General features: G+C 52.3%; 2 protein-coding genes across 4 annotated transcripts; one reads left to right on the top strand and one right to left on the bottom strand.

The window, feature by feature from the left end:
* The first annotated feature begins 981 nt into the window (after window positions 1-981).
* On the top strand, window positions 982-4,577 carry FAM98C (family with sequence similarity 98 member C). Of its 3 annotated transcripts, none has more exons than XM_077131972.1 (8): window positions 985-1,260; window positions 1,386-1,534; window positions 1,613-1,747; window positions 2,176-2,381; window positions 2,635-2,712; window positions 2,806-2,943; window positions 3,247-3,414; window positions 4,233-4,577. In XM_077131972.1, the coding sequence occupies exons 1-8, from the start codon at window positions 1,196-1,198 to the stop codon at window positions 4,377-4,379; spliced, it is 1,086 nt and encodes a 361-aa protein (XP_076988087.1). In that variant the 5' UTR covers window positions 985-1,195; the 3' UTR covers window positions 4,380-4,577. The 3 variants fall into 3 exon arrangements, with proteins under 3 accessions (XP_076988086.1, XP_076988087.1, XP_076988089.1); XM_077131974.1 differs by having other exon boundaries at window positions 989-1,260; window positions 2,802-2,918; XM_077131971.1 differs by lacking the exon at window positions 4,233-4,577 and having other exon boundaries at window positions 982-1,260; window positions 2,802-2,918; window positions 3,247-4,122.
* On the bottom strand, window positions 4,553-18,826 carry RASGRP4 (RAS guanyl releasing protein 4). The gene is made up of 17 exons (XM_077131970.1): window positions 18,704-18,826; window positions 16,316-16,497; window positions 15,635-15,740; window positions 15,447-15,509; window positions 14,778-14,909; window positions 14,503-14,656; window positions 12,184-12,357; window positions 11,119-11,235; window positions 9,765-10,040; window positions 8,288-8,368; window positions 8,105-8,209; window positions 7,846-7,964; window positions 7,512-7,656; window positions 6,771-6,807; window positions 6,541-6,672; window positions 6,327-6,439; window positions 4,553-4,717 (listed from the first exon to the last, which is right to left on the bottom strand). Exons 1-17 carry the CDS (start codon window positions 18,724-18,726, stop codon window positions 4,565-4,567), a joined length of 2,112 nt encoding a protein of 703 aa, XP_076988085.1. The 5' UTR covers window positions 18,727-18,826; the 3' UTR covers window positions 4,553-4,564.
* Window positions 18,827-19,119: the final 293 nt, after the last annotated feature.

Genomic DNA, 19,119 nt, shown 5'->3' with positions numbered 1-19,119 from the left:
ATCCATACAATAGAGTATTATTCAGTTATAAAAAGAAGTGAAGTGCTGGTACATGTACACCATGAGTGAGCTTTGAAGACATCATGTTGAGTGAAATAAGTCAGACACAAAAGGTCAAATATTGTATGATTTCTCTTATATGAAATTCTTAAACAAATTCATTGAGACAGAAAGCAAATAATGGTTACCAGGTATGTGCGGAGGGGGGATTGCAGAGTTATTACCAAATGATGTGCTTTGGCTTGGGATGATGAAAATCGTATGGAAATAGTGGTGAAAGTTACCATTAATGTACTTAATAGCAAAGATTTGTCCACATAAAATGGTTAAAATGATTTTCATGCTACATATATTGTACCATAATTAAAAATAAATACTTTCTTTAAGAGAGTAAGTATTTTTTAATGTACTTAATAGCAAAGATTTGTCCACATAAAATGGTTAAAATGATTTTCATGCTACATATATTGTACCATAATTAAAAATAAATACTTTCTTTAAGAGAGTAAGTATTTTAATGGGGATTGCGCAGATGGGAAAGCAGTTTTGGCAGGGACACAGAGCCGGTGCGTGGTGGAGTCAGACTCTCACCCTTACTGCCTGACTCCTACGGTGCAATCTTTTAATCACGATGGCGCGTTACAGTTGCTTTGCCTCTTCAAAGCCTAGGGAGGGAGGAGGTCAAGACCAAACGGGAACATGGTAATCTATGAAAGAGAAGGCCTGGCTCTGGTCCTGAGGAGTTAGGGTGAGCCGGGATTCCTGGGTCTCTCACATAATTCCAACCCTAGGCAGGAAAAGAGGAAGCAAGTTTCTAGATTCGGGACGGACTGGATTTGGTTGAAGCGGGGGTGAGGGCGCTTCAAATGCAGAAGACAACCGAGGAGGCCTCGGAAACGCAAATCAAGATTGCTTTTATGTCGCAACAGTAGCGAAATCTCCACTTGGGCCCCTCACGAGAGCCAGGGTCACGAACACAGCCTCCGGGATTCACAGTCCCGGGGCATTTCCACAGCACAGACAGGCTCCGGAGGTGCTCTTGGGTTCGACGCGGCGGCTCTGGGGGTGGGCTGTATTTTCTCTTGCGCCAATTGTAACGCTGGCTGATTGGTCGGTGTAGCTACGTCACGCCACAGGGGGCGGAGCCTCGAGCCGGCCGACAGGGCACTCGCCGGGCGCCCAGGTGACGCCTATCATGGAGTGGGCGGAAGCCGAGGAGCGAGAGGGGGCTGCTGTAGCCCGGGATCTGCTGGTTCTGGGGTGAGGGAGTGTGAGGGCTGTGCCTGAGGAGATGCGGGGAGGGGCGCGTCTCTGCCCTTGGGACCGGGATGGCGAGCAACTGTCACTGACCTCCCCCACCCCTCCCGCTGCCTCGCCCGCCTCAGGTACGAGGGCTTCCCGGGGGCGGCGGCGTGGGGCCCTTCGTGCCCAGACTTCAGGGCTCTGTGCGCGCGGCTGGCAGCGGAGCTGACGGCTCTGGGTGCCCTGGAGCAGGAGCAAGAGGAGGGCGCGGAGGCGCTGGACTTCGGCGAGGGTGTGTACGGAGCGGAACGGCAGGAGGGGTGGGCCCCTGGTGCCGCCGCCGAGCGCTGACGTCTCCGGCCTCCCGCAGGCCCGGGCGCGGAGGAGGAATTCCTGCGACAACTGGCCGCCCTGCTGCGGGCGCTGAAATGTCCCGATCGCGCGCTCTCCACCGGACCTTGCGAGGCGGCGCTGCGGGAGCCCGGCGCGTGCCTGCGTCTGCTGCGTGAGCGCCGGATGGGCCGGGCTTGCGGAAGTGGGCGAGCTTCTAGGGTGGGCGGGCTCTGAATATCGAGGTGGGGGTCAAGGCTCAGGAGGCGGTGTGGCAGCTTTGGAGCGGTCCCGGGGTAGGTGGGGTCAGAGTATTGGGGTGGGCCCAGGGCTTTGAGATGGGCCGGGTTAGAATTCCGATGGGGTGCTACCATGAGGCTCCACTGGTTTGGGTTTCGATTAAGCCGCTCATTTCGGTTCCGAAATGGTCCGAATTGCGAGGAGGAACTGGGATCCAGAGTGGGTGGGGCCTATTCTAGATCTGTTTTAAGGACGGAACCTGGGTGGGCGGGTTTTTGAAGCTGAAGGGGTTTTTTACATGTTAGGTGGAGTGACAGCTTTCTTCTATTGCCCGGCTCACTCACTTTCTTTCCCTACTCTTAGGCTTTCTCTGCTCGGAGCTCCAGGCTGCCCGCCTCCTGCGCCTACACCCCCTGCTGGACCCCAGCCCTGCGTCATCCGGTAAGGAAGAAGCAAAGGAGGGAACTGGAACAGTCCAAGAACTGGTCCTTATCCTCCAGTCCCTGGGGCTGCCTAGACCCACGCCGGGGATCCCTGCCAGCCGGTTGCTGCAGGAGTTTCATGCCAAGGTGTGGAATCTCTTTACTACTGGGGCCATCTCCCCTTTCTTCGGTTGTCTTGGGGGCATGTGTGTGAGGAGAGAGCAGGTCTTTTTCAAATCGGCTCTGGGAGGCGTGTCCCCTCCACAGGGATATTTTTCTAGAGCTGTAACCATCATTCTTGCTTCTGTGGCCTGGGTCCTCAAGGTAGTGGGGACTTGGGGTTCACAGAGGAGTCCAGCCTGTTTCTGTTCCCGTTGCCTTTGACTCCTTCTCCCATCAGATAACCGAGCTGCTGCCCTCCCTGCCAGCAGAGTCCATGCAGCCCCTCCTCAGCTACCCGCTGGACTCACCTAGATGGGTAAGACTCTGTGTGGTTGTATGTGAACACTGCCCTCAGCCAGAGACTGGTGAGGGGCACCCTGGTGTGACCGAGCCTTTTTCTACCAGGAAGCCTTGGAATCCCTGTCTCAAAGCTTACGAGACCAGTATTGCTGCCGCCGATGCCTCCTCCTCAAACGTTTGGACCTCACAACATCTGCTTTCCACTGGAGTGATCGGGCACAGGTGTGAGGAAAGGACCCCGACAGAAGTGAGGAGGCCCAGGTTTGGAGGCTATAGCTTCAGGGAAGAGGAAGGAGGGCCAGGAATATCAATCTGTTACAAGTTCTGAGGTCCAGGCCATTTTAGAATCAATGAGGTTTGGAGCTTCTTGAATTTCAGGGGTCCCCAAAGCATTCTAGAATTCCCAGCTCTGAATTGAGGGTGATTTCTGAGCTATGTCCCTTTAGAGATTTGGGGAGTGAGGCCCTGAGCCAGGAAGCAGGGCTTCCAAAATGACAAATCTGACCTGAGAGGCCTCTTGAATACCTTCTCCATGTCCACACACCCCCAGGCCCGGGGAGAGACCATGAAGGCAGTCTTGATTCCAATTCGAGTAGCTCTAAACCCAGAATCAGCAGTCTCCATTGCCCATGTCCTGGCTGCCCGAGCCGACCTGTCTCGCCTTGTCCCAGCCACCAGTGTGGTTGCCCGCCGTGGGACTTCCTGTGCCATCAACAAGGTAGGCACTTGGGAGTGGGGCGAGACCCAGACAGCCATGACCTCCAGATCTACCTTTCAGCCCTTGCCTTGTCTAACCTGTCCTTTCCCACCTGGGTTCCTACTCCAGCCTTTGAGATTTACCTCTTCTAACCCACTCGCCATAGGGCAGCCAGAGAATCTCCAACACAATAATCCGACCCTATCTTAAGATCCTCCTAGTGTCTTCAAAGTAAAGTCCAACTATTTACTGAGCTCCTGCCCACCTCTCCAGCTTTGGATTAAAGTCTTCCCCCACCACTCTATTCTGTTGATTGTTTTGATTTTAAGCAGAAATACCCTTTGTTTAAATGATTATATATTTAGCCATATACCCCTGTAAACAGTTTTATACATACATAAATAAGTACTAGGGAATAAGGTCTAGAACAGCTAAGAATAAGGTAAAATTTAAGTTAAGGAAATAAAAAGTAATTTGTTTTCAGGAAAAATAGTAAATACAGGTGGTACACGAATGACGGGTATTTAGAAAAACCACCGCTTTGCTGAAAAGCCCCGTATATGAAACAGACAGAGGTGAGGTACTTTCAATAATACTGAGTGGGGCCTTAGGCCTCTGTTGTCCCTCTCACCTTTATTTCCTTCTTGCTGAGGCCCCTGAAACCAGTTTGAAAGCCCCTGGCCCACATCTTCTGCTATCCAGCTCCACCTCCCAGCTATTGTACCTTAATAGTCAACATCTCCCCTTCCCTTTTCAATCTCATGCTGTTGCCTTTGCTCTCTGGCCCCATTGTCCAAGATATTTTGCTTCTCTGAATCTCAAATCTAATAACCCTCCAGGTGCTTATGGGCAGTGTTCCGGACCGGGGAGGACGCCCAAATGAGCTGGAGGCTCCCATGCCTAGCTGGCAGAGCCGAAGAGAGGGCGGAGATGGGCGGAAGGCAGGCCACCAGTGCTGGGGCCGCAAGAAGAAGAAGAAGAAGTGAAGGGGACTGCTGGGTGAGGGGGTTCTCCCTGTGATGCTGAGGCCATCAGTAATCTTTGGGCTTACAGTTTGGGGGTTTCTGTTGTCATCTGGTACTCAGGTCCCCCGCCCGCTTCATCTGAGGCCCAAATCGCCTACCCCCATCCACCAGTGAACACCAAGGGCCATGTTCTCTGCAAAATAAATTTAATTTATGACAGCTGTAGGACTTGTCTCTGAGGGGTCAGGGGCAGCTGGTTTTGAGGAGGAGCATGGGCTTTCTCTCCCCTGCGTCTGGACTGACTCTTGCTGTTGTGACCCGCAAAGTCCTTTGCTCCTCAGCAACGTATCTTTCCCTTCCTGTGGACATGGGGAAGGAGACATTCAGTCATTGGACAAACATTTATCAGGTTTGTACCAGCACTGTTGTAAGCACTGGGGATACAGTGAAAGAGAGCAAAATCCCTGCTTTCCTGGAGCTGGCATTTCTGGTGAGGAAGGGCAGATATTAAAGAAGATGAAGAGATAAAATAATCTAGTTTGTTAGCTGGGGATAAGTACTATGGAGGAAATAAAGGAGGGAGGGTCAGGACTGTGGGGGGAATGTAATTGAGAGAGGCCTCACTGAGAAGGTGACAGTTGAGCAAAGTCTCAGAGAGGGGATCATGTAGGCCTCTGGGGCAGAATGTTCCAGGCAGAGGGAATAACCATTGCAGTGGCCCTGAGGAAGAAGTATTCTTGGCACGTTCAGGGAACATCGAGGAAGCCAGTGTGCCTGAAGGAGGTTGTGATGGGGCAAATGATGAGAGACAAGGTTGGCGCAATAGGCAAATCTTGTTGGACTTTTTGGGCCACAGTGAAACCTTTGGCTTTTATTCTGAGTAGGATGGAAACACCAAGGGTTCTGGGCAGAGGAAGGCCATGATATGACTGGTGTCCTCAGGATCCCTGTTGTTTCCCCTTTCCTAGCCACCTCCTCTCCCCTCTCTGGAACCCAGGAGACTGGAACTCTATACACCCTAGCCCTAGCCCCTCTGGACCCATTCTGATTAACAGTGTGACAAATTGGTTAGGAGCTTCAGTTTTAGAGGCAGATGGGACACCTGGGTTTGAGTCCTGCTTCCAACACTTAGGAGCTCTGTCATCCTGAGTGAGCAGCTTAACCTCTCTGAGCCTCAGTTTCCTCATTGACAGAAATGGAGATAATAAGGAGTTAGTGAGATGACATCTTTGTCTAAATGTCTCCAACCCAGTGCTGCACAAATACTAAGTGATCAGGAAAAGAAATGTGATTAATAGCCACTATTATGCAAAAGAAAAGAATAATTTTCAAAGTAAGAGATGATGGAAGCTTTAACTAAGGCAAGGGATGGAATGCAGGTAATACATTTGGGAATTCTGCTGGAAGCAGAGTAAAAGGACTTGGTGACTGACTCTGGGGCCAGGGACAGAGAAGACCAAGATAATATCTAGGAAATTGGCTTGGAGGATGGAAAGGAGGAAGACATTTAGGTGATTTGTGAGTGTGAGGTGCCAATGAGACATTTCACTGTGAGGGCAGGGCTCACATGGACTTTTGTTGAGTGGATGAATATATGTCCCCTGTGGATTTTTTTTTTTTAATCCAACCTGAGAGTCTCTGCCTTTGAATAGCAGAATTTACTCTACTAATGTTTATTGTAGCTCCTGATATATTTGGCCTTTATTTTTGTCATCTTATTATTATTATTTTTTTACTCCCTAAATCCTATTTCTGTTCTACTACTGGTTACCCTTAATTTTTTTCCCAATATATCACAACTTCTATTTTTCTATCAATGTTAAGATTTAACCAGTATTTATACCCTCCCATACAAGCAACTAAGGACTTTTATATGTTTTTACTTTCCTATACTTCTCAAATTTGTTTGGTTTCCCCCAGGCAAATGGCCTGCCCTCTCCTGTTCAGCTGGGGACAGTTCATCCTCACCATCTCTGGTGCCCAGGAAGAATGTGGGGGCTCCGTCTGGGTCCAAGCATGGCGGAGGTGGGATGTGGTCTCTGGTTCCACAGATAGTGCATAAGAGAGATTTTCCTCAGAGCCTGTTGGGGTAATGGATAGAAGGAAAGTGGGTGTGATGGCCTTCGAGTCCATCCCCATCCACCAGGCCCCCTTCCCAGGATTGCCACACCCTGGATCTTACCAGAGCTGGCATGGGAAACTGGTACCAGTGGGACTGGGGCCCCAGGGGGCCCCACATCGCCCTTGGCCACTGGCCTCTTACATTCCACTTTCACCTGGTCTCTGCAGTGTTTGTGACAGCACAGCCCACAGTCTGAGGAAAGATGGGCAGTTAGGGACCAGGGACCAAATCCACACCTTCCCTGCCTGCAGGTCCTGGAGGCCCTCCTCCCTCACTAATGCCCTACTCACCCCGACAGCGGTAGCCTTGCTTGGTGACACCCCAGAGCTGGGAAGAGAAAGCAGAATAGGTTACCCATGCCAAGGGAGGGAGGGCTGTGCAATGGGGAGTAGTGGAATTTGGGGACTACTAAAACATAACCTATAGATGGGTTGTGTTTTGTTTTCTAGTGTATCCCCATGGCCTATAACAGTGCTAGGCCCACAATAGGTGATCAGTCAATATTTTGGTGAATGAATAAATGAATTTGAGAGGTAATCCAAGATTTGTGATTTAGTCTTGGTTTGGAGATTGAGAGATTTGTCCAATACCCAGAGTTTGATACCTTGAATTTAGAAATTATCCAGGGTTTGAATTTGGAGTCTGGAGATTGGAGATTGGTTCTGTTTGGTGATAATCTACCCAGGTTTGTATAATCTGTGTTTGGAAGGTTATCCAGGGTTTAGTTATTATCCATGGTTTGGCGATTATCCAGTGTGGAGATTATCTAAGATTGTGGGATTATTTGGAATTTGGAGATTAGCCAAAATGTAGGGAATATATACAGTTTACAGATTATTTGAATCTGGAGAATCATCTGGAATTTGAAGATTATCTGGGAATTTGGAGGAGTGCCTAGAATTTGGGGATTATCTTTGGTTTGGGGACTGTCAGCACTCCAGAGCAAGGCTGGTTTTCTGGCCTCAGGGTATGAAGAGGTGAGGTCCCCCAGGAAGGGTGGGCCTGAGGGCAACAGCAGGGAGAGTGCTCACAAAGCCGCTGCAGCTGTCACAGAAGGTGGGCTTGCGGAAGGTGACCTCATGGAAGGTATGCAGAAAGGCCAGCCCCAGCTTGGAACAGATGGCACTGGCGCGGAGCAGGTAGCCTGTCAGCTCCTCTCGGGTGAATGATCCACTCCTGGGTCAAAGACAGTGCTTCAACGTGGCCAGCCCCTTTCTGTCAGTCCCAGGAGTCCAGGCCCCTGGTCCCCTCCTCCCCTGGTACCAGGAAGGCCCAGTCCCGGGCCACCTTCTTCTCCAGATCCAGGAATCCAGGCAACCCCAAGTATGCCCAACTTTGGAGAGCCCAGGTATTGGGACCACTCACTCCTGGCGGGGGGATGGGTGAAGCCCATGGCAGGCGAAGGGGAAGTTGCCTGAGAGTCTCTCAAAGTCCTCCTGAGAGATGGTTCCTTGGCCTTCAGGGTCATAATTCTTGAACACGGACTTTGGAGGAGCATGGGAAGGGGAGAGTAAGGCCAGGTCATCAAGGTGTGACCCCCACGATCTTTGATCCCCTCCTCTTGGTTTCGGGTTACACAGACTTCCTCCTTTCTGATCCCTAGAGGCTACAGTCCCCTCCTTACCTCCACCAGCTGTTCCACATGTAGACCCAGGGTGACTCTGTCAGGCTTGGGTGTCACGCCAGGGGCCCACTCTACCACCAGGGGCGCTTTGAAAGGGGAAGGTGGCTGGGTTGGAACAGAGGAGGCACACTTAGTTAAAACATAGGCTTGAGTTAGGGTCAGAGGTCTAGGGTCAGGTCTTACCAGACTCTTGGGACAGCGGGGCTCCCGGGCATAAGAAAGCTCGTAGATCTCATCCTCCGTGTAAAAGAGATCCAGGGAAAGCTGGAGGGTCGGCAGGGACATTAGCAATCTCTCTGGGTCCTCCACCTACAGCCTGCATCCCTGCCTGAACCCCACTGTCCCATCATCTCCCAGCCCCTACCCCCCTCACCCCAACTTCTCTCCTATGCCAGAAGTGCCATTTTCTCACTGAGGCCTATTTTGATCTATTTACAGTTGCAACCCCCCGTCGCTTCCCATGCCCCTTTTGGCTGTATTTTCTTCACAGCACTTGCCATCATCTGACAGACTACATGATTTCCTTATATGCTTGTTTTATTGGCTGTCTTCTCTGCCAGCATGTCAGCCCCAAAGCAGAGCAATGCTTTTTCCTGTTTTGCTCACTGTTGTGTCCTCAGTGCTGAAAGTTGTGCCTGGCACCCAGCGGGGGTTCAGTGGGCTGAGGCCACTTAGAATCAGCAAAACATACATAAGTTCTTTGGGCAGGACTGGTTTCATGGGCCTGTGACCCGGGCAGTCACCCTGGGACCCATGCTTAGACATGTACTTCCTTTAATTCTCTGCTATCACCACCTTGAAATTCTTAAATTTTGAACATGGAATCCTGCATTTTCATATTGCACTGGCCCTGTAAATTGTGCCAGTCCTGTCATATGGTCTGAAAATCTTTTCAACCTTAGACTCCATGATCCTCAGAATCCTACTCTCTGCTTATTAAAAACTCTTAAGAATCCCATATTCACAGAGTCTTAGTACAGAGTGTGGTGGTGAGCACATGGGCTCTGAACCTGGTCTGCCTGGGTTCAAATCCTGCTTGACTGCTGTGGGACAGTAGGCAAGTTACCTCACTTTTCTGGACCTCGTTTCCCAATCTACAGTATGGGCACAGCAAGGGTCTCCACCTCATAGAGGACTGAGGTCATCTGTGGAGAGTGTTTAGCATGGTGCCTAGCTAAGTAAGTGATCAGTAACTTGGTAATATTTTGCTTAGATTCCTGGGCATGTTAAAGCTTGGAGTTTAAAGCTTCTACATGAGAAACTCAGAATCTTGAACTTCAGGAATGTGAAAGCACAAAGCCGTCCTGGGAGCTCAGATCAATGGATACTTGAGTATAAGGGGAATCAGAAAGAAAAATGCATCATTTATATAAAGACCAATGTGTTTCAGAAACTGCTTTAAGCACTTTATATGGATTATACCATTGATTGGTTTTCTCAACCATTCCCATTTTGTAGGTAAGGAAGCTAAGGCTGAAGGATTAAGTCACTTGCCCAAGGCCATATAGCTAGGAAAAACCCTAGAAGTTCTGGCTTCAAAGCCCGTGCATCTTGGCACTATTCTCTCCTGGTTCTGCAGACCCTCACTAGCCCAGGGCCCTGAATCTCAGGACCTTCCAGGCTTAGTCCCCAGGAGCTCAGCCTGGCTGGGGTAGCTCACCGTGAGCAGATGCAGCAGGTCCTCGTTGGCACTGCAAGGTGGATGCTGCCCCTGGAGGGCTGCCAGCTCCTGCAGTCGCAGGTAGAGGCTGTTGAGCTTGGGAAGGTGCAGGCGGCCATCAGGCAACCTGTTGGGCTGTGCCTCGTGCAGGGACACCAGGTCCTTGAGGTGCACACCCAGCACAGGCAGCCGAAAGCCCGTGGAGCTGGCCCACGTACGGCGGTAGCGGGCATAGTTGTTGTGGGATGCAAGGAGCTCAGTCAGCTCCAGCAGGGCCTGCATGGGTGGGATGAGGGGTGGAAGGCATATTGTGGACGGGGGTCATGTTGTCGGTTCTGTTATGTTCTGTTCCCGGAGCCCCTGTAGGGGATTATCCTAGTAACTGCCTGTGTGGCCCTTGTACACCGTCCCGGGCCCTCTACGTGTCCCACATTGGCCTCAGCGACTCTCCCAAATGGTTCCTCCTTTTGGATCCCTGTCTCAAGAAGGCCCAACCATCTCCCACTCCCCAGATTAAAGTTTTGACCCTTTTCTCAAAGGCTCCCTCTCTGAGTCCCAGCCTTCCATTGCATCTCTTCAATCTACTCTTCACATGGCAGCTGGAGAGGTTTTTCTAACAGAAATGTTTGATTACATTCCTCCTTAGCTCAAAACACTTCCATGGCTCCCAAGGGCCTTCAGGACAAAGAACAAACTACCTAAGCATGTCTTACAGGATGTTGGGCCATCTCACTGGTCTCCTTACCAGGTGTCTATCTTCTACACCACCCCCCAGAGGGATTTTTTAAAAACTCAGTTCTGGTCATGAATGCCACTGTCAATCCTAAACCTTCCCTAACTCCCCATTGTTCTTTGGATAAAGCCCCAAAACACCTTAGCCCAGCGTGCAAGGCCTAAGAGGATCTTCCAATTCTCATCTTTAGACTAATTTCTTGCCAAGTCATGACTCCAGCCATGCACCAGACTCAAAGATGGCTCACTCTCTTCAGACACTTCTGAGCACACCCCCAACCTATGTCCCTCTCTTGGGTGGCCCTGATGTTGAAGTCTTTCGGTGGGTAATTTAGCTCCCCACCTGGGCTGCAAGTTCTCTGCTAATATCTCTCATCTCTGTCTCCATGAAAGTCCTGCTCAGGACCAGACACACAGAGAGTAGAGAGGGGTCAGCATCCAGGGTGGCTGGATGAAGAGAGAGAAAGAATGCAGACAGGGCCTGGGTGTCAGTGAGATTAGAGGGACAAAGGCTTCAGGTGGTTCCAGGGCTTCTGGGCAGGGATCGAGGAGAGGGTGGATTTAGTGTCAGGGTTCAGATCAGCGGACCACTTGGAACTCTGGGGAGCAAAAGGGGGTTCACCTTGGTACTGTCAGGGCTCAGGTGGGCGTGGGAGTCCTTGAGTCTGGAGATGGCGCTATGACACAGGCCCCCCGTGACTGCCATCAGCGTGTTGAAATTCTGCAGCTGGTGGAGCCTCTAGGAAGGGAGGATGCACAGAGATGATGGGTATCACGTGGGAGGGAGGGCAGGAAAGTTGGGCCTTCAGATGAGTTGGGGTACTCAGGCATTTGTGGGGCATGGGCATCAGACAGGTGAGGGAAGGTGGGTGTGTCATGCAGGAGTAGCCACAAGCAGCTGTGTGGCTATCACAGCAGTGTCAGAGGTGCCTGGGGTTAGGCAAGCGATAGACTGATGTGAGGTCAAAAAAGTGTGGAGAGATGGGGTCATACAGGTGTGTGGACTAGGCAGGTGTGTTAGGTGTGTTAGGTGTGTGGTGGGGGAGTTAGATATCAGGGTGTCAGACATTGAGAGGCCAGATGGCTGTGAGAGTCAGCCAGACTATGGGAGACAAAAAGGTGTGGGTGTTGGGCCGGGGTAGGAACCCAGCAGAGGTGAAGGAAGTCAGACTGATATGGCGGTGTGTGTGTGTTTGTGTGTGTGTGTGTGTGTGTGATTGTTGTGAGAGGTATGGGGCCAACGGCATCCTCCCCTTTTACAAGTTTGAAGGGCGGCGGTTACTCTAGGGAGATGGTGGGGCGAAGGAGGAGTGAAAGGTGCTAAGACGGAGGTGACCTCAGGCAGATGCCAGAACCCCCAGGTTTAAGGGGCCCTGAAAGGGAAGCAGTGCGATGGCAGACGCCAGGGGAAAGGCGTGGTCTGCGAGGAAATACATAAGGCGTCGTGGCCTTGGTAGGGAAGGAAGGCTTCCCTTTTCACCAGAAGGGAGGGAAGGTATCTGGAAAGGAGGGGCATGATGCAATGCAGCGAGGCCAAGGAGGAACAGTCGGGAGGAGGGGGATGACGTCACTGTCTCAGAGGGAACACTGGGGACTAGGGACCAGGAGCGTTGGTGGAGTTTGAGGAGAAGGTGGGGGGCAAGGCGGGGGCGGGGTTAAGTGAGCAGAAAGGCGGGGCAGGCCTCACCTGGGCAACGTGGATGAACTTGTCCAGCACCTGCGCACGCTGCGCGGGCCCAGGCCGGCTCAGCACCATGACCTGCACCCAGCGGGACACGCTGTTGCTGAGGCCTACGGAACCCTCCAGGGCCGGGCAGCCCCGCACGGAGCCCTGCAAAACATAGCCCCGCAGGTCCTGGGGCTGGGGGCCAAGTGGGCGTCAGGTGGACCGTGGCCTCTGGCCCTGCCCCTCACATGTCCCTGCCCCCAGCAGTCAAGACCTCTGGTGTCCTAACCTGGCCCGAGTGACTCTTGTCAACTTGTGGCACCCTAGGCTACCACAGGTCCCTGAAGTCACCATGGTCTCTTCACCAGGCCACCCACCTGGAACCATAGCAGCCCCAAATTCCTGGTAAAAGGTCAAAATTTATTTATTTAAAAATTTTAATTTTAAACGAAGCCAGGCACTATTCTGAGCCCTTCGCCATATTTAATAATGTAATCTTCACAGCAGTTCTGTAAGGTGGGTACTAGTAGTGCTATTCCCATTTTACAGAAGAGGCAAATGAGGCACAGAGAGGATAAGTGCTCAGGGTCACACAGGCATGAGCCAGGATGAGAACTCATTTTGTTCCTCAACTGTTGTCGAGTTAGCAAAGTGAAGGAAGGGAGTAGGACATGCAACCTCCATCTATTAGTTCCACTCAAGGAAAACAGCGTAGTGTTCTCCTTCCCTACCCACCTCCACTCCACCAGCAAATCCTGTGCACTCTGCTTTCAAAATAGTCTCTGAAACTGCCCACTTCTCACTCCTCCGCTGTCCCCTTCTTGGTCCTGTCCATTGTCCTCTCTTGCCAGAACTTCTGGGCACCCTGCAGTCTGTACCCCCCACACAGAGGGAGCCTGGGGCCACCTGGTTAGGTCGCGCCCTTCCCCTGCTCAGAGCCCTCCCGGGCTCCATCTCATGCAGGGTAAAAGCCACAGACCTCCTGTGACCCACGAGGCTCCACGTGATGTCCCCATTACCTCTCTGACATCATGTCTGTAACGCTCCCCCTTGCTCACTCTGTCCCACCCACACTGTTTCCCCAACATTCCAGTGCACTCCTGCTGCAGGGCCTCTGCCCTGGATGTTCCCTCTGCCTAGAACACTCCTCCCATGGAATCCTCTCCTCCTTCAGTTCTTTACTCCGATGTTATTTTCAGTTCTAGCTTAGTGCCTGGGGCACACCGGTTAAATGAATAGTCAAGCCAGAAGAAAAAAAAACAAAACAAGAAAAGCCAAAGCATCCTCTCTTGGATTGTTTCAGGGTTAAAAAAACAATGGGAGATACTCTGCTGGGGACTGACCGTGGCCCATGTAATATGTTGTCACTATTGTCACCATAACCAGAAGGCTTGAGGCCCCGTGTGGCATTTGGCCAGCTCAGTGTTTATAGTGTAAACAATAATAATTATTATTAATAATAAATATACGTATTTAACAATCAGGAAAATTTCACATTAAGGTACCACATTTCCACCTTCACTTAGGCGAAGCACATAAAACTGTCATTTGGTAGATAAAAAGTGGCAAAATTTATTCTGGAAACAAGCACTTTTCCTATGAGGCAGTAACTGTTAATATCCCTTTTTAAGTTGAGGAAACTGAAGCACAGTGAATTTTAGTGGCTTGACCAAGATCACACAGCTAGAAAGTAAGATAGTGAGATAAAATAGGAAGATCTGGCAACAATAGGCAACACTCTCACACAATAATATGCTTTATTTTCTCCTTAGCACTAAGCACCTTCTCATAGATTATACATTATAAAGGCTGTTGATTATTCTTGTTCATTATCTCTCCCTCCCCTTATTGGCTAAATTTTCCCCGTTCTACGAGGGCAGGGATTTTTGTCTATTTTGTTCACTAACCCCATTGCCTGGCTCATAGTAAGTGCACAACAGACATTTGTTGAATAAATGAATAATTACTAGATATTTTGAGCACTTACCGTGGGTCAGGCACAGCCATAAGCATTTTTAAATGGACAAATTAATTTAATCCCCCAACCACCCAATCACCCAACAAAGTATTATGATCATAATCCTCACTTTACAGAGAAGAAAACTGAGTCCCAGAGAGATGAGAAACTAGTTCAACATCACACAGCTACCAAGAGGCTGAGTAGGATTTGAACCCAAGGGATCTGGGCTCAGCCATTTTTCTGGACCCTTTAGCACTCAGATTGGAGAGTTTGAGACCCCTGCCGACATCCATACAGGGGTCTTCTTGGTCCTGCCAGGCCCCAGCCAGGCCCCACCCTTCCCTCAGGCTTCCCCAGCTGGTTGGGGTGGGGGTACTCACCGTGATAGCCTGGAAGGACCGGAACTCCAGGTATGTGAGGTGCTGGGCCAGCTCCCCTGTCTCCAGGTGGTCGAAAAGCAAGGACACTTTATGTTTTTTGCCCAGGCCTGGACTGCTCATGGGGGGCGGGGGGCCAGGGCCACCAGGGCTCAGGCTGGGGGCAAAGAGGGGCAGAGTATTGGAGGGGTTCCGGGGAGAGGAATTGAGGAGTGTGGAGAGGATTGAGAGCATGGGGCTTTGGACAGGGACAGGTGGGAGGGGAGGGACTGACTCACAGGTTGGAGGAGCCCCCCAGCCTCCTCTGGGCGGAGCCTCCTTCCTGATCGACGGTGGCCCAGAAGTGACCTATAACCTCTTCTAGCTGGGGCTCCTGGTGCACGGCCTCCGGGTGTTGGGTCATCCAGTACCTGAAAGTGGTTTGGAGATGGTAGAATGAGGCTGGGGGTGGAGGTGGGGAACAGGTCTCTGGAAGAGGTCTCTTGGGTGCTGGGCTGGGGCTCTTTAGGGGTGCACGGGGTGGGGGGTCTCTGGAAGGCCAGGGTTTGGAGGAGCACCAGGCTGTGGGGATTTCTGGGATTGGGGTCTCTTAACATAGGTTGGTAGGGGGTTCTATGAGAGCTGGGTTGGGGGACCTCTTTGAGGTAAGATTGTTAAGAAGCAGAGTAGGTGAGATCTCAGGAGATAGGTTGGGGGTCTCTGGGAGATTGGGGGGGGTTGGGGGATAAGAGCTGATGTCCTTTGGGCACCAGCTGGGACAGGGTTTATGGAATCAGGTCTGAGGTGGGGTTGGTTCTAGGAAGCGGTACTTCTAAGGAGAACTGGGAGTGTCTTAGGAACCAAGCTGGGGGTGTCTCAGAGGTGAGATTTGCATTAGCTAGGGGTGAGCTGGTCTATCTAGGCTGGGAGTATCTGGGAGATCATGGGGGATCTTGGCCCAGGCCTACCTGACCAGGTGGCAGATCTGCAGCCGCCTCAACTCCTGTCTGTGTCCTGTGGCCTCCTTGTACTTGAGCTCCGGTCAAGGCTCTGTCATCCAGTGTCCCAAACCCCTTCCCTCACCCTGGCCCCATCTCTGTGGTTCTCAAAACTCTGCCCCCTGCCCTCTGCCCCTGCTCACAGCCCAGGAGGATATAAGGTCAGCAGACGAGCGGCAAAGTCAGCAGAAGGCAGCACCCAGTTATGCATGGCCAGCACCATGTTGAGAACGTGGTCCCCGCGGCACAGGCTGCCGGCCGAGTCTGTGGGCGGGCGGGAGACCCGGCCTCTGAGGATCAGTCAGAACGGCCGCAGGGCACTGCACTGCCTTGTTCACACCCCGGCTCTTCCTGGCGACTCCCTGCGTGAACTTGGACAAGCACCTTAACCTCTCCGTGCCTCAGTTTCTTTGTCTGTATGTACCATGTATAGCATAGTCGTCAAGGACAAGGACTCTGGTTTCAAAAAACCTGGTTCCTGGGTTCAAATCCCAGGTTTGCCACTTACTAGCAGTCCAACTTTGAATACGCGATTGGAACTCCATTCCCTCTGTTTATATAAACGTATTTTGTAGGTCATGTTAGTAGGTAAGTGGGCAGTAACTGGTGTCTATAAGTAGACCTCAAGGTCCCCAGCATGGACCAGCACAAGCAGGCAGCCCTCCCCGCACCAGGAAGAAGAAATGCAGATGTCTCTCTTATCTCTAATGTAGTGACTTAGACTCATTCCACACCATCCCTGCTCCCATTTTATACCTCCTAAAGCTGAGGCCTACAGAAAGGTGGGTGCTTAGCCTAGCAATAGGACTGGCGAGGCTGGCCAGGGAGGGGACACTCACCAAAGGACTGGATGCATTTCTCCAGCAGCTCATCTTCGCTACAGCCCTCTTTCAGCACGCCCAGAGCCATGGAAGCCATGACCTTACTGATTTCCCGAGGGCTGGGGCACGTCTTGTAGCGGCGGGCCTGCCGGGGCCGGCACCGCCCCCCTGACTTCCCCGGGCATTCCTGGTGGGACTTCCTGTGGGCACAGCCCCCAAGGATTCATGAGAGCCCCTTTCTTCGAGCTGACCCCCAAATTCTTCATGACCCCGGAGCCCCAAGGCAAAGCCCCAGGTTTACTAGGGACCAACCATGGACTCATGGGAGAAAACCCCAGGATAGCATGGGAGAAGAACCCCCAGGGCCGCTAAGGACCCCATTCCCCAGGGAATCATAGGAACTCCCTCCCAAAGGCATTGTCCCCAAATTCCTCTTGACTGTATGGTCTGACAGGCATCACATCATGGAAGAGGCTTCCTCCAAGCAGACCCCTGGGGTTACTCCTGGCCTCCCAGGGGGTCATGGGAGAAGAACCCCCTGGGGTCATTCTTATTCCTGTCCTCCCCAGGCTCAGCCTCAGGCAGACTCCTCACAATCCCCCTTTGGTCTTCTTTCCCTGCCATTCCCCCTGAGAGCAGGCTCCTCCAGGCAGGCCTCTAGGATTCTCTCTCTCCCCTCCTCCCAGCCTTCCACCCCTCTTGGTGGAGCAGACTCCCTCCCTCCAGCCCTCCCCACCCAGATCCTTAGATTTGGGGGCTGGAGAGAAAATATGGGTGGTAAGTGACCTCCCCAGGGCCCCTCAGAGATAGGCGAGGTCTCATGGGCTAAGGTAGCTCCAAGGAAAAATTTAAAAATAACCCTCACTCTGTCTTGTGCCTCCCAGAGGCCCCTGTTCCAATTGGGGAAAGAGGGTAATGGAGAGAGAGGGACGGTGGAAAGAAGGAGGGGGCAGACCCCAGTCAGGATGGAGTTATATTGTCTGATCTGAGAGTCTGACAACTGCGATGGAGGCTGCTCTGCCGGCTGTGAGACTTTGTGTTTGTCACCTAATTTCTCTGGGCCTCAGTTTCCTCACATGAAACATGTGGGTGAGCCTTGGACCTTCCCCAGGAAGTCATTGTGTGCATTCAATGCCTGGCTCCCCCAAAGTACTAAAAAAGGGACTCGGTTTGCCCAGTCTAAGTGGCTAGAAATGAGAAAGTTTAACTTGAGGTGGCAGAGAGAGGAAGTGATAGAAGCAGACTAGGATCCAGGCATGGAACTTGGGGTGAAACCTGAAAGTGGAGACCCCCAGAGCAGCGGCACGGCCATGTCCCTGGGCAGATGCTTAAGGACGCTGCAAATTGGTATTGAATGCTGTTGGGTAACAGCTGGCATTTCAGGATGTCTTCTCTACCAGGCAGAGGACTGAGCACTGTCAGTGGTTCTCAAAATATGGTACCCAACCAGTAGCAGTAGCAGTGCCTGGAACTTACTATAAATGCAAACTCTCAGGCCTTGCCCCAGACCTACAAAATCAGAAGCTTTAGGGTTAAAATTTAGCAACCTGATTTTGATGCATGTTTGGATTTAAGAACCACTGGTCTGAGATCACCTCATTGAGGACTCATTTGCCCCTTGGCCTAGGAACTACAGTTATCCCGTTGACAGAAAAGGAAACTGAGACACAGAGTAGTTAAGTGACCTACCTGAGGTCACACAGCCAGGAAATGGTGCAGCCAAGGGTCCATCACTAAACTGCTGACCATTATGGGGAGGAGACCCCTTCGCCGATCAGAGAAATGGTGGAAGAGGCCAGAGGAGCTGCCCACTCCAGTGACCCAGCCACCATCAGCCCTCGCAGGGACAGGAGTGCAAGGCTGCCCAGGTGATAGGAAACCCAGTCGGGAGCCTGTTGGCACACCACCCTTACCTGGGGCCTGTCAACCCCTACGCCTGGAGCAGCCCGATGTAGTTTAAGAGGCAGGGAGCCACCTGGCCCGCCCTGCGTCCTGCTTCCCTTCCCAGGGGCAGGGCCCTGCAGGGGCCTGGAGTTTCCAATCCAGGGGGCAGTGGTTGTGATGGGGAACCAGAAGACCCCAGGGAGGAGAGAGGTGCCTAGCCTAAAGAGCTGGGATGAGGGGGCTGATGGGGATACAGGGCAGCTCAACCTCCAGAGAGAGAGAGAGCGAGAACAAGTGAGAGAGAGAGAAGGAGAGGGAAAGACACAGAATCTCCTACCAACAGCTCCAGGCCTAGCTGGGCTCTCGACTCCCCAAAGCATCCCCCTGCCTGGCACCCCTGCCCCTGATTCCAGAGGAGCCCACCCCCTCCCTTTCTCGTTAGTCCCTCCCCCACCTTCCCACGCAGCCCGAGGCCCCGGGAGCTCAGGGTGTTCCCCGTCTCCTTGGGGAGGGTCTTCTCACCTCTTGCTGTCTTTCCTGTTCATGCTTCCTGGGGCCGGGTGGGGGGTGGGGGGGTCCTTGGCTCAGCGCCTGCCGCCTTCGCCTCAACTCCAGCTTCTTAGCCCCTTGGGAGCTGGGGCCTCCTCAGTGCCTGGGAGGGAAAGAGGAACTGTCCCTCCCCACCCAGCCCAGGCCAGGGGGAAGGAAGAGGCTGGGGAGAGACCAAGGGTCCCCTCCCCCCACCTGGGGGATCCCTCTAGGCTGAGGTTTCCGGTGCCTCTGGCCCCCACCCCGATTGCCCCGCGGTCTCTCTATCTCCCCCATCTTTCTGCTCTTGCCCCGTGATTCTCTGTTCTGCTGCTGTCATACTCCGATAGAAAGTTTCTTTTTAAGTAGGCCTATTATGACACATTTGGGTAGCACACACACGCACACTC

Source organism: Tamandua tetradactyla, chromosome 16, assembly GCF_023851605.1.
Source record: "Tamandua tetradactyla isolate mTamTet1 chromosome 16, mTamTet1.pri, whole genome shotgun sequence".
In the NCBI taxonomy this organism is placed as follows: Eukaryota; Metazoa; Chordata; class Mammalia; order Pilosa; family Myrmecophagidae; genus Tamandua; species Tamandua tetradactyla.
The sequence above is the reverse complement of the archived record's forward strand: the minus strand, read 5'-3'. Positions and strand labels throughout refer to the sequence as shown.